Source organism: Propithecus coquereli, unplaced genomic scaffold (assembly GCF_000956105.1).
Source record: "Propithecus coquereli isolate 6110/MARCELLA unplaced genomic scaffold, Pcoq_1.0 Scaffold305, whole genome shotgun sequence".
In the NCBI taxonomy this organism is placed as follows: domain Eukaryota; kingdom Metazoa; phylum Chordata; class Mammalia; order Primates; family Indriidae; genus Propithecus; species Propithecus coquereli.
Genome location: NW_012148675.1, coordinates 2949059 through 2962938, shown reverse-complemented (window position 1 = coordinate 2962938; position 13880 = coordinate 2949059). Strand labels below are relative to the sequence as shown.

Here is a 13880-nt window from a genome sequence, read left to right as displayed (position 1 = left end):
TATTCAGTTTAGCAACTTTTTAATGGCTTTGTTGTTTTTCTCATTCTTTAGGTTGAATCTCCAGTGATCTGTAAAATCTTAGATACAGCAGATGAAAATGGACTTCTTTCTCTCCCCAACTAAAGGATGTTAAAGTTGGAGGAAAGAAAAGATTGAAAGTCATGATGATTTCTGTCTGACCATGTGTCTGTCTCACTATAGAGTTCTCAGCCATTTGACCTCATCCAAAGCAATCATATAAAAGGACTCTTAACCACTTTGTGAATATATGTGTGTATATAAGAGGTTATTGATAAACTTCTAAGGCAGACATTTTGTCTCATTTTTTTCATTTTTGTTTTATGAACAGATTGTGTTTTTTCTTTGCTTGGATATGTGATTCCAAAATAAATCTCATCCAAGCACGTCAGAGTCCAGCCTAATCAAATATCATAATTGTACCTATTGAAAGTTTTTAAATAATAGATTTATTATGTAAATTATGGTATATATAACTAGCTAATGAAGAAAAGAATTGATAGGAGATTGTTTAAATGAGAAACCATGTAAAATATGTAAATTCTAGTGCCTGAAATCCTTTCAACCAATTTTTACATAATAACTGCTCTCTGCCAGGCATTAAACTACAAACTGGGCACATAGTAGAGCCTTAACATGTGAGTTTTCTTCACCCCTGTTAATCTCAAGAAATTCTTATTTGTAATAGGTTGCCTTTCTCTCAGAAGTTTTATTTATTTCTTTCTCCTTCTTATGTGTGTGCTTACTGCCAGAGTATGTATCTGTTGTAGACAGTTGGTGATTCTTCTCTGACTTAGAATGATTTACTCTAACAAACACACTGTGCTGGCTATCCATTGTACTTGCCTACTGTATATATGGATTTTAGTTCTAGACAGTTTACAGCACAATATTTATTTTAAAGTGAATAAAGTGTCCACAAGCAGTGTTGTCATGTGGTCAATGGCAGATTATTCAGTTCCTTTATTTTCTCCATTACCCTGTTGCATACGTTTTGAACACACATATCTGAACAAGGACAAGAAGGGGCCATAAAATACTTAATACTTTACTTTTCCTCATTTTCAGTAGTTCTGGCCAAAGATATTTTAGTTTAAGAAATGGTTAATATGATTGACTGTTTTAAGGTTATTTGTAGATTTTAGCAGGAAACAACACATAAAGAAAGAACATTCGCTTTGAATTCAAACCTAGGTCAAAATCCTCTCTTTAACTCACTGTGTATATAATAGGAAAAACCAAACTGGTTTTCCTACTCTCATACTGAGCACAGAACACTTCACGTAACCAAAATGTGTGGGTTTTTTCCCCACACCAACCAATTCTCTGACACCAGTTGGGTTCAGTTTAATTCAGTTCAATTCTGACACTTACCTACTTGGAGTTAGCATCAGCTCTCACAAGTGAAAGACTCAGTCTCAGGGCACTGACCCCACATCAGATGCCAGTTGCAAGTCTGGGCCTCCAGTGCTTTTGACCAACCAGCTATAAATCAGGGGTTCCCATGATCCCTCCTCAGGTTTAAAAATTTGCTAGAATGCCTTACAGAAATTTGGTAAACACATGTATTTACCAGCATATTATAAAGGATACAACTCAGGAACAGCCAGATGGAAGAGATGCATAAGGCAAGGTATGAGAGGGCACAGAGCTTCCAGGCCCTCTGGATGTGCCACCAGGTTCAGTAACCTGGGAAGTCATCAGATCTCAAGAATTCAAGAGTTTTTTATAGAGCTTGATCTCTAGACCCCTTCCTCCTTTTCAGAGGTCAGTAGGTGGATGTAGGGACCGTCCCTGGGCAAAAATTGGCTTAAGCCCAGAGTCAGCGAAACTGGGTGTGCTCTCCTTGGCACCAGAGGTCAATAGGCCCGGGCCCCGGCCTGTTGGCCAAACAGAACTATTCCTCATGACAGATAGCTTTATGGCATAACCAAGTGCCTGGGGTCTTGCAAACAAGCCAAGGTATCTCATTGTCCTGCATACGGTAATGAGATAAAGAAGTTAAGATGCAAGAAGTTAAGATGCAAACGTCTGCTTCCCTTAAGCAATCGTCTGGAAGGAATGAAAATGTATTTTCCTCAGGGCGCCTGAGGTAGTCATGTGCCAGGAAGTAGCTGCTGGACAGAGAAAAGTATAAGAATAAAGCGACTGGTAGACTTGACTACTTCAGTCTTGTACGTCTTGTGTGTGTGTCTGTGTGTTTCTGTGTCCATCCCCCGTTCTGCAATCTGGGCCCCAACAGTGGGGCTGAAAGTTCCAACCCTCTAATCCCCTGGTCTTTCTGGTGAGCAGCCCCATCCTGAGTAACCTCATTCGTATAAACTCTGGTGTGATCGTAGAAAGGGGCTTGTTAAGAATAATAAGATACTCGTATCACTCAGGAAATTCCCAAGATTTTAGATTAGGAGCTCCAAGTGAGGAACCTGTGACAAAGACCATATATATTTCTTATTATAACACATACTAGCTATGTGAGCCTGGGTAGATCAGTGAGTCTCTTTGAGCCTCATTTACTCTTTTGTAGAGAGAATACTTAACTTCATAAGGTAGTTGTATCAGTACATTAATTTTACTGTATGTAAAAAGCCTACCCAGTACTTGACACCAGGTTCGAAATAAGTGTAAACTTCCTTATATTGCCCTCGTCTCCTATTAATGTAAGATCAAGGACAAAGCCATTAAAGTTCATTCTATAATGAATTATAGAATCATATTTATTATCTCAGTGAATTAAAATAGAAGTACCCTCACATTTAGTATTGGTAATAAGAGAGGAGGAAGTTAGAAGATACTTTAAGAATACTTAGAATAAACTCTTTATCTTAGAAGAGGGAATAAATATCTTAAAAACTGTATTAGAATAGCTTACCAAAGAATATTCTTTAAAAATATTAATAGAAGTCATTATTTCGAACTAAAAAGGTTTTATACGAGTCAGCCTTCTAGCTGGGCATGATGCTGTGCACCTGCAGTCCCAGCAGGAGGAGGATCACTTGAGCCCAGGAGTTCAAGGCCACAGTGGGCTATGATTCGGCCAGTGAATAGCCACTGCACCCCAGCCTGGGCAACACAGCCAGACCACGTCTGTTTTAAAAAAAAAAAAAAAAAAGGCCTTCTGTCTTGGCTAACTCCAACTTCGTTGAAGTTAGGAATCTAGGATCTCTATATCCCTTCTGAATCTTGGGTCCCCTATCAGTAGCTATGAATGAAATCTCATTTAATCTCCAAATTGTTTGCTGCTACCTCCCATATATAGTCTTTATAAGCAGACTGCATTCCGAATGGGGGGCAGAAGGGGTGGAGAATGGCTTAGCTACAACATGCCTAATGCACTTTGAAAAGTCTATCTCCAAGTGGAGTCTCTGTTAAAGTCAGTACTATCCCATACCTACTAAGATGCTTTAGGACAGGGCCTAAAAATCTGCATTTTAAATAAACTTACCAAGTGGTTCTCTTTGTTTTAAATAAATTCTTCAGTGATTGAGAATCATTGACTTAGGGACTTCGCTTTCAATGTTTCAGTGATTTCATACATACTAACCCTCCTGTCTCCAGATTCGGGTTTCAGGGAAATAACTAGTAACTCATCTTCACAAGGAAGTTGTGACACGGAGACTTTTTTTGCCTGTGTGCGTATTTTTAGCTTTACCTGCTTTTCTTCAAAATGCCACTAGGTGGGGCCTGTAGCCCAGCCCTAGTTTATATCCTTGATTAAAGGGATGTTGTCAACAACTGTCTCAAAACTGAATAGGGTGCTTTGTGGACAGTCCCTGGTGAACTATCCTTTTCAGTCAGTACCAAAAGGCCTGACCTGATTTCTGACAATGCTTACGACCTAGTACATAATCAGGCCAAATTATTGACCCAGTAGCAGCAAAGATCTAGCATAAAAGGGCTTAAGCTTTTTTCTTTGTTTTTTTTAATTAGCATTCAGTGTCTAAAAGGGCTTAAGCTAAGCAGGAAAATAAAATCAAGACTTAAAATTTTCAGTAATTAGTTTTTGCAGTCAGAGCTTGAAATGAAAATAAATATCAGCTACCATAGAATCTGATTTCAAACTCTTCTAGTGTTGGGTGATTTTACTTACCAGTGCTTGCATTTCCATTTGAACATAGAAATAGAACTATCTTTCATGTATACAGATGTTATAGTGAGCTGTTGAGGTAAAAGTTTTCAAAGTATGTTGCCATGGTGATGTGGCTTAACAGAAAGCCATTTCTTCATTTTTTTGTTGGTTTGTTTTCAAATAAGAGATGGGGTCTGACTATGTTGCCCAGGCTGGAGTACAGTGTCTATTCACAGGCATGATCCCACTAGCGATCAGTAGGGGAGTTTTGACCTGATGCATTTCTGACCTGCGCTGGTTCACCCTGCTTAGACAACGTGGTGGTTCCCCACTCCTGGGAGGTCACTATATTGACACTGAACTTAGTGCAGAGACCCAATCAGCTTAGTGCACTATGGCCCAGAACTCCTGGGCTAAAGCCATCCTTCTTCCTCATCCTCCAGAGTAGCTGGAACTACAGGTGCATGCCACCACACCGAGGGTGGTAGAGAAACCGTGGGAACACTACACACCCAAGAACATGTTTTATCTAGTATGCCTACAGTCTCAGAAATGGGTTGTACCAGCAGGCAAGATGATCCAGGGGATTATAGGAAGAAAAATATTAGAAGTTCTGTTAGTTTCTCATTTGCAAAAGATAAATTAAGCCTCACTGTTATTTAATATGTGGACTGATGCCAGTCCACACAGTCATTCGTAAATCAGAAGGTCTTGGCTCATAAACAAAATATCCTCAGGGAAGAATTGGCATCACATGCACAGAGGAGTTGATGGGGATACCTTCCTTTATCCTTCACTTTCATCATGTTACAGGATTAAAGACTAAATTAATGCCCCCATAACCTTTCAGAAAATGGAATTTTCACTCTAAGTATTAGTATCAAGGCCATACATTATTAAGTTAAATAACCAATCAGAATTATGATGTGAAGATTAAAATGTTACTTTCACCAGCCAAAACTCCAATCTCTGAGGTCTTGTTATCTTGCAAGGTTTCTCTATTAGAAATAACACAGTAATGCCTTGGAAGAATGAGAATTTTTTTTTGTTGGCAGTTAGAATATCCTTCAATTTGAAGACTATTAGAATTCCACTCTTTAACACTTAGAAAATATAAAGGCAGGCCTGACAATCTCAAAACTAAAATGGAAAGAAAAAGAACACAATTATTAAAAAATAGAATATAGAGCTTGTAGTATTTTGCATCCACACCTAACTTATAAATTTTTAAGCATTTTACTATTTTTTACATTTGAAACCAAAAATGTTTACCAAAAGCTAGTAAATCAAGTGGGACTTCTAGAAATGGTAACCAGCTCAACTACCAAAGACTTTTGTAAAACTTTAAAGTAGTGCTAAAACATCTCACATCTAATCACATACTACGTTATATATTTCAAATCTATTAAAGTGCTTTCCAGTGGCTTCCAATAGAAAAAATTGTGCTTTGCCTTGAATTTAAGAAAAAATATAACGTAGCTTTCTGCATATTTTCCCAAAGCAAAAACATAATTTTCATTTTGTAAATATGTGATATTAAAAGTTAAACTTCCTTAAAATTTCAGCAGTTTAGTGTTTGAAAACACCATAAGTCAAATTTACTTTCTACATTCACTCAATAATGTAGCCAAAAACAGTGAACTTTGGTTCTAACAGCTTGGCACCGTTATGTCCTCAATAAAATAGTAGTTTGCAATTAGTCAGCAGTGGTCCTTAATGCCAGTAAAAATGAATTTCTTCATGTAAGAATTCCTTTTTTTTTTTCATTTATTTTATTTCATTTCATTTTGGCATTGCTGGCAGGATTATTCATTTAAGAATTCTATAAAAGTTCCAGATATTATCCTATGGATTTAAAAATGTTAGTAGTTGGTAGAGGAAATTGGCAGTTCTTTTTCTCCTGGATTAGTTTTCTATACTTATAGTTATTAATATTTTAAAGCCATATTGACAGAAATCATTTGTTGGAAAAGCTTTTAACAACCATCTCCAAGAGTTTCAACCCCAAAAAGCCAGTTGTGAACAATCTTGAGTCATTATTCCATGAATTTCAGGTAACAGGTTACTCTAGAGTCTGCCTTTGTAATACTAAAAATGACAGCTTCCATTTACTGAACATTTATTACGTACTAGGCACTATGCTAAACACTTTATATACCCTGTGATCACAACCCTATGAGGTAGGTTTATTATCCTTAACTCACAGATAAGGAAATTGGATCTCAAAGAGTTGAACTAACTACAGGTGGCTGAGCCAGCATTTGAACCAATTCAGAGTCCACGTTTATAAATAGTCTGCCATAGTGCTTTCTATTCACAGAAACATCTTCTACTCCGTGCACCAGAATTCTCTGTTACCATGTCCCACCTGAGAAAACACATGGAAGGGCTCAGCAAATGCCTTATAAAATAAGGAAAAACTCCTTGAGCCCGGGAGTTTGATGTTGCAGATGAGGTATGATGACACCGCTGAAGTCTAGCCCAGCCAAGAGCGACACCCTGTCTCAAAAAAAAAAAAAAAAATTAAAGTGTCAGTGTCACCTTGGGAATTCTGGCTTGGTTAAATGCCATCAAACCCTACCTTCTTTAATAATCCTTTGGTGATGGTAAACAATGGCAGTGGTAATTATCTAGATCCAGATTATGTTTATGATTTAAGTGATAAAATGATAATTCCTTCATCTTTATGTTTTTGTTTTGAAATAAAGAATACATCTTATTTTTGTTTCTCCTCAGACCTCAAATAAAATTGACCCACAACAAATACTTGCTGAATAAATGAAGGAACCCTCATCCTTTTTTACGTAGACCTTATAAAATCGTTTCCGTCTATTCTAATTTTTCCTACCACTCCTCGTTTTTCAGTGTTTGGTGCTTGTTGCTTTGAGGGAAAAAATATTTTCTTCTGTTTTACAATGGTTGGGAAAGAAAAAGAATTTTTATCATATTATTCTGTGTTCCTTTTCCCTTAGATTCCACACGGCATCCTTTAATTGATTTTTTGCTATCTTAACACTGCTTTCTCATGGTCCCATATGTTGCTTCTCCTCCCTGACAAGAATACAGTGTCTGTGTCTCATTCCTCTGTTGTATTTCCCCCACTCCATGAACAGAAAACATTCTAAATCTGAGGTACTCTGAACTCTTCAGAAAAAGTGGCTACCTTTATGACTTCTCTGTGAAAAGCACAATTCCCAGTCTTATCTTTCCTGAGAGCAACGTTGATAAAATTCATTTTTACAATTTCTTTGACATATATTGTATGAAAACCAAAAAACGATCGAGAAGCTTTCACAAGCGCTTGCTAAAGTGAGATATTCTGAAGTATTTGCACAGGTTGTGAAACCTGTCCTGGTACGTTGGCCAAAGAAGACAGGCATAAGCAGTCTTTGTGAACCGCTCAGCTTTGTAAGGCCTCTCTGGCATCTGAACAAGCCACATTTTGCAAAACATCAGGCTTTGCATGAAAATCAAGATTCCCACAATGAGCGCCAGTTGAAAGAGGCAGCTAAAGGGTCAGGGAAATGTCAAGAGAGCAAAGCTTCCCATAAATGGAACTCAGAGAAACAAACTGAACTTACATTGGCACTAGCTAAGTATATTTATGAAAAAAACAAAATATCTGTTTATTGGGATGGAGGGAAGGAAAATTCATTAATTTGTCCATAAGCAATGAAGTGCTATTTCTACTTTGGTAAAATTAATCTCAAAGGCATTGGACCTAAAGAGACTGCCTGTTAACTATCTCTTATGGAAAGTAAAATTTCACTAAATCTCCTCCTTTATTCAAATTGTCATATACTTTAAAGTAATTGGTATCCCCCTTCTCTCCCTCTAAAAACCAGTTACCCCTTTTCTCCTTTAATTCCTTTGTGGTTGCTGAAGAGTTTTGTTTCCCTCTTCAATGACTTCAGGCAGCTTAGTGAGCCAAGGAATTCCAATGAGAATGAATACAGGTTGTCCGGCAGCTCCTGGGCAGCCAGGATTGTCCCTTGGGAAAAGATGCCCTCAGAGGTGGATAAAGGTCCCCTAACTGGGTAAACAGTCAGGAACAGGGCCTCATAGTCCTCCTAAGTCAGGACTCAGGTCCCTTTTCTTTAGAGTCCTGCTAAAAATCATCCTGGGAAAATAGAGAAGGATACAAAAAATAACAAACATGGGGAAATTATAAGCTAGCCAGATGTAGATTTGGGTTGATAACACTTATAGGTTTCATCCATCCATTCATTTATTATTTGATTCATTTGTTCAACAAATACTCAGTGAAAGCCCACAAGGGCGAAGGACTAATGGGTACTAGGAACATGGTGCTGAACAAAATAGACAAAGTGTTTGTCTTGTTAGATCTTGTTAGATCTTGTTAGATCTAGTGGAGAGACAGCCAGTAAACAATTATATGTAACTGTTGTGGACTGAACCGTGTCCTCCCCAAATTCACACATGGAAGTCCTAAACGCCACTGTGACTATATTTGGAAATAGAGCCTTTATAAGAAGGTAATCAAAGTTAAATGAGGTTATGAGGGTGGGGCTTTCACGCTGGGATTAGTTCCCTTATAAGAAAAGACACCAGAGAGCTGGTTTCCTCTCTCTCTGTCATGTGAGGACACAGCGAGAAGGTGGCCATCTAAAAGCCAGAAAAGAGAGGTCTCACCAGAAACCAACCCTGACAGCACCCCAATCTTAGACTTTTGCCTCCAAAACCATGAGAAAATAAATTTCCATGCTTTAAGCCACCCATTCTGTGGATTGTGTCATGCCAGCCTGAGCAGACTAATACAATAACGTAATTAATATCAGGGAATATCAGGGAACGATAAGAACTAGGAAGGAAATAAAGTAAGGATGAGGGAGAGACTGATGGAGGGGAGAGCTACACTGAACGTGGTGACTAGGAAAGGCCGCTGGGGAAGACGTTCCAGATCGAAGTATTTCTGGGAGAAGTCCCTGACATGGGAACAGAAGTGGGGCATGTGAGAAGCAGACAGAAAGCCTATGCAGCCCGAGCACATTGGGCAGGGTATAAAATGAAAGGAAATGGAGACAGAGAGGAAACCAGGAACCAGATCATTCAGGCTACACAAGCCATGGCAAGGACTTCGGATTTTGTTCTAAGTGGGATGGAAAGCCACTGAAAGGCTATAAGCAGGAGAGTGACATATCTGCTTTACCTTAAGAGGATTACTGTTACAGAATACATATATTATATCAAAACATCATGTTATACACCATAAATATATACAACTTTTGTCAATTAAAAAAATTACTTTTAAAAATTTGTATGTTGGAGACAAAGCTTCTCTTCAAAGGAAGTTTATAAACTTAATAGGATTACACACTTATATTAGAAAAGAGGAAAACTGAAAATAAGTATCAAGCTTGAAAAGTTAGAAAAACAAATATAGAGTGAACCCAAAGGAAGTAGAAGGAAGGAAATAGAAATTAATGATAGAAAACAAAAATACAATAAAAGGGATCAATAAAGCCAAGAATTGGTAATTTAGAAAGATAATAAATTAATATTTGGTAAGATGGACCAAGAAAAGAAAAAGAAAAGGCATAAATAAATAATAAAAGGAATGAAAAAGGTGACATAACGGAGATGCTACAGAGAATAGACAATACAGAGCATTGTGAATAACTTTATGCCAAGAAATTTGAAGCTTATGCAAAGTGGGAAAAATTCTTAGAAAAATATAATCAATAATATATTACTATATTATATTACATATAATAATGCCAGTATAACATATTAAAACTGGGTAAATTGTTAAACCATTATAAAAATTGGACAATAGATAAAAATTTTCCTCCAAAGCAAATAGCAGCATAGATTCTTTTACAGGAAACTTCTATTAAATGCTCAAGGAAAAAATAATTCCACTGTTACACAAACTATTCCATAATATAGGAAAGGAAGTAACATTGCTCACCCATTTTATGAAATTAGCATAACCAGACAAGAGAAGTACAAGAAAGGAAAATTGTGGGAACACTCCATTATGAATGAACACAAATGCAAAAACTTAAGACTATTAGCAAACTGATCCACCAATGTTAAAAAAAAAATCATGACCAACTTGGATTTATCCCAGAAATGCAATTAACATTATAAAATCAATTATTATATGTCACCATATTAAAAGATAAAAAGAGAAAAATCATGTGATCATCTCAATAGATTCAGAAAAATCATTCAATAAAATTTAATCCTCTTCCATAATAAAAACTCTTAAATTAGGAACAAAAAAAAATCTCTTTTACCTGATGATCTAACAAAAACCTACAACAACCACTGTCCTAGATGATGAAAATTTCAAATCAACAAACAGAATGGATGCCTACTATTAACACTTCTGTTCAACATTGTACTGAATTTCTAGCTAGCCCTGTAAGACAAGAAAAGGATATGGTATAAGGCTTGGAATGGAAGAAACAAAACCATTATTATTGGCAGATAACATTGTTATGTACATAATAAACCCAAAATGTTCTTTAGATAAATTATTATAAATAAGAGAGTTTAGCCAGGTAGCTAGCTAGATATAAAATTGATTTACATAAATCACTGCATTTCTATGCCTCAGCAACAGGAAAGTTAATTTAAAAAAATAAATAATTATGAAAGCAAATTTATAAATAACTATAGTGTCTAGAAGTCTATCTAACAAAGGATGTATAAGACCTGTAAGGAAAAAAACTATAAAACTGTATTGAAAGATATTTAAGAATACCTAAATATACTCTTACGACTCAGTTTAAGAAAAAAAATACCTAGATATAAAAATGATTATATTAGAAGGTTTGATTTTTATAAAAATATCAATTTTCCTGAAATTGAGCAATAGATTCAATGGACTATCCATTGAAATCCCATCATGGTGTTTGAGGAACTTGAAAAGCTTATGTTTAAAAATATAGAAAAAAAAAGGAAAGGATTGATAATATTCACAACACTTTTGAAGAAGAATATGGTGAGTGAAGAAGTATAGTATTGGTGCAGAAATAGACAAAGGACCAACAGAACAGAGAGCCCCAAAAGACCTGGGAATATAAATTTTTTTTAATTATTAATGCTCTTTAATTTTTCCAATTTATGAAGCAACGGATTTCATGAAAAGCTTACTTTTTATAATGTCTTTCTTCTTCAAAGACATATTTCTATTCCTTTTTTTTTCAAATGCAGTGCTTAAAATAAAAAGACGTACTTTAAAAAAAAAAAAGAAATTGGCTGAATAAAAGAAATAGAATTGCAAATAAATAAGGAAATTGGTTATCCATATGGAGAAAATGAAATCGAACTAATATCTTGTACCTTATGTTAAAAGTCAATTCTCTATGAATTAAAGACTTAAATGTAAAGTGCCAAACTTCACAATTTTTAGAAAAAAATATATTTTTATGACTTCAAAATAGAGAGGTATTTCTTTTTTAAATTAATATTATTTTTGATTGACAAATCAATTATATACATTTATGGGGAACAATGTGATGTTTCGATATATGTACACAATGTGGAATGAGTAAATCAAGCTAATTAACATATTCATCACCTGCCCTTTTTTTTTTGTGGTAAGAAATATTTTCAGTAAGTTGCAAGGAGATCATATAAGATACTATTATTAACTCAATTTGATATATAGGAATCTAAGGCTTAGAGTTGTTAAATTTGTCCAGAGTCATACAGCTAACATTCAAAACCAGGAAATCCAGTCTGGGGACTGGTATTCTTTTTTTTTTTTAGAGATGAGGGTCTTGCTAAATTGCCCAGGCTGCTCTTGAACTCCTGGGCTCAAGAGATCCTCCCACCTCAGTCTCCCAAGTAGCTGGGACTATAGATACATGCCACCACACCCAGCTTAGAGCTGGCACTTTTTTTTTTTAAGACAGGGTCTCGCTCTGTTGGCCAGGCTAGAGTGCAGTGGCACAATCATAGCTCACTGCAGCCTCAAACCCCAGAGCTCAAGTAATCCTGCTGCCTCAAATTCCTGAGTAGCTGGGACTATAGGTGCCCACCACCATACCCAGCTAATTTTTTTTGGTTTGTTTTGTAGAGACGGGGTCTTATTATGTTGCCCAGGCTGGTTCGGACTCCTGGCCCCTAGTGATCCTCCTGCCTCAACTTCCCAAACAGGCATGAGCTACCACGCTTTTCCCCTCTTTTTAATCAAGCCTTAATTCTTTTTCTTACTCAGAATAAATTGTTCCCTTCTTTGTACTCCAGTAGCAGTTTATACTTCTTTTATAGCATTTACGTTATACTTAGCATTATTTTGTTGGGTTTGTTTACACATGTATCTGTACATGTACAGAATAGGTTTGGAAGGATAAGCAAGAAGTGGTAAGAATTGATGGCTCTGCAGAGGGGATCAGAATAGTCTGGGTTCAAAAACAAGAAGGAAACTTCATTATATACTCTTCTTCTCTGGGTTTTTTTTTTCCGTGTTTGTACTATTTTTTCAAAAATAATATGAAAAAATAAAATTGCACATGTCCTCACCCAAATCAATAATTTTCTAGCCATTTCAACTAGAATCCGAGATTGTTTTTCTGTAAACTCTATTTTTTGCTTTTGTTTGTTTATCATGAGCCTATAGCAGCCACCTTCACATTGTGACCCTTAGGGCTCTTCAAATAATTGCTGCTGAGGAGCATAAAATGTTTAAGTGTAGCGTTATAATCACAAGACGCAATACACTATTTTCCTCTGGAAAGATATAGCCAATGTTACCAATTATAGAATACAGGGAGTGGGTGGGGCTATATGGGTGCTCACTGCGTCTTCCAACTTTTTTGTGTATTTGAATATTTTCATAATAAAACGTTGGGGGTGAGGTTCAAAGAAAAAAATAAACTGGGTAAAAATAATTTAGTAGTGTTACCTCTGGCAGGAGTGAGACTGGGGCTGGAGAACGAACATGTGATGGGGATGACAATAATAAACTTTTGAATGTTAAATAGCACCTGTATGCTCCACTCTGAGGAAATGTACGTCAAAATTCACTTGCAAAGCAAAAATGAAGGGTTAGGAGTTCCACTTTCAGTGCTGATGGAATAGCTCACACCGGACTAACCCTCTGGCAGGTCACTCTGGATAAAACATAAAAGGCTGTAAAAAGCAACCAAACTGGAGGGGAGTCGACACTTAAAGGAAGTCCGATGCACTGGGGTGAGTTTCCCGCTTTATGGCTTTTAGTCTGAGGACAGAGCCCAGTTAGAGTTGCATCAAGGCTACAACTGGAATAAAATCCTGCAGTTTTACAGTTGAGAAATCAGAGGATAGAGTTCAGGGCACCCATAACAGCTAGAAAATGAAGGAGAAAACCCTGGCAAGGAGATACAGAGAAAAAGCCCTAAATTCAGTTTCTGAATTCTGCCCAAATCCTTGGCTGACCCCCAAACTACTTATGCACAGGGCAAATACGAGAAAGCCTGCTAAGGCTAAAGCACTGAACAGAGAGATCAGTGGCTGCTCGCTTCCAGGAAGACAGGGTTTGAAGTTTGAGTGCAGCCAAATCAACTGCCTGATAGATTGAGGGTGACTAAATAGACCTTCACAGCCAAATGCATTCCATAAGCCTTGACTGAATCTTGAATTTTAAAATATATCTATATAAGTAAATAATGTTTTTGGAACAATTGAGGAAAATTGAATAAACAAACATTAGGTGATATTATTAATGTTGATTTTTTTAGGTGTAGTCCTGATGTGTAGTTAAGCAGGAAAATGTCCCTGTTCTTGGGAGATACATGTTGAAGTATTTAGGAGTGAAGAGTACTTTCAGATGATTTGGAAA

At 36.5% G+C, this 13880-nt stretch overlaps 1 protein-coding gene across 1 annotated transcript in view; it reads left to right on the top strand.

The window, feature by feature from the left end:
* The window catches only part of ERLEC1 (endoplasmic reticulum lectin 1), a 39851-nt gene extending 38896 nt beyond the window's left edge, over positions 1 to 955 (top strand). Inside the window, 1 exon segment of the mRNA XM_012649841.1 lies at positions 52 to 955. Within this exon segment, the coding sequence (XP_012505295.1) occupies positions 52 to 123 (72 nt within the window). The 3' untranslated portion in view covers positions 124 to 955.
* Positions 956 to 13880: the final 12925 nt, after the last annotated feature.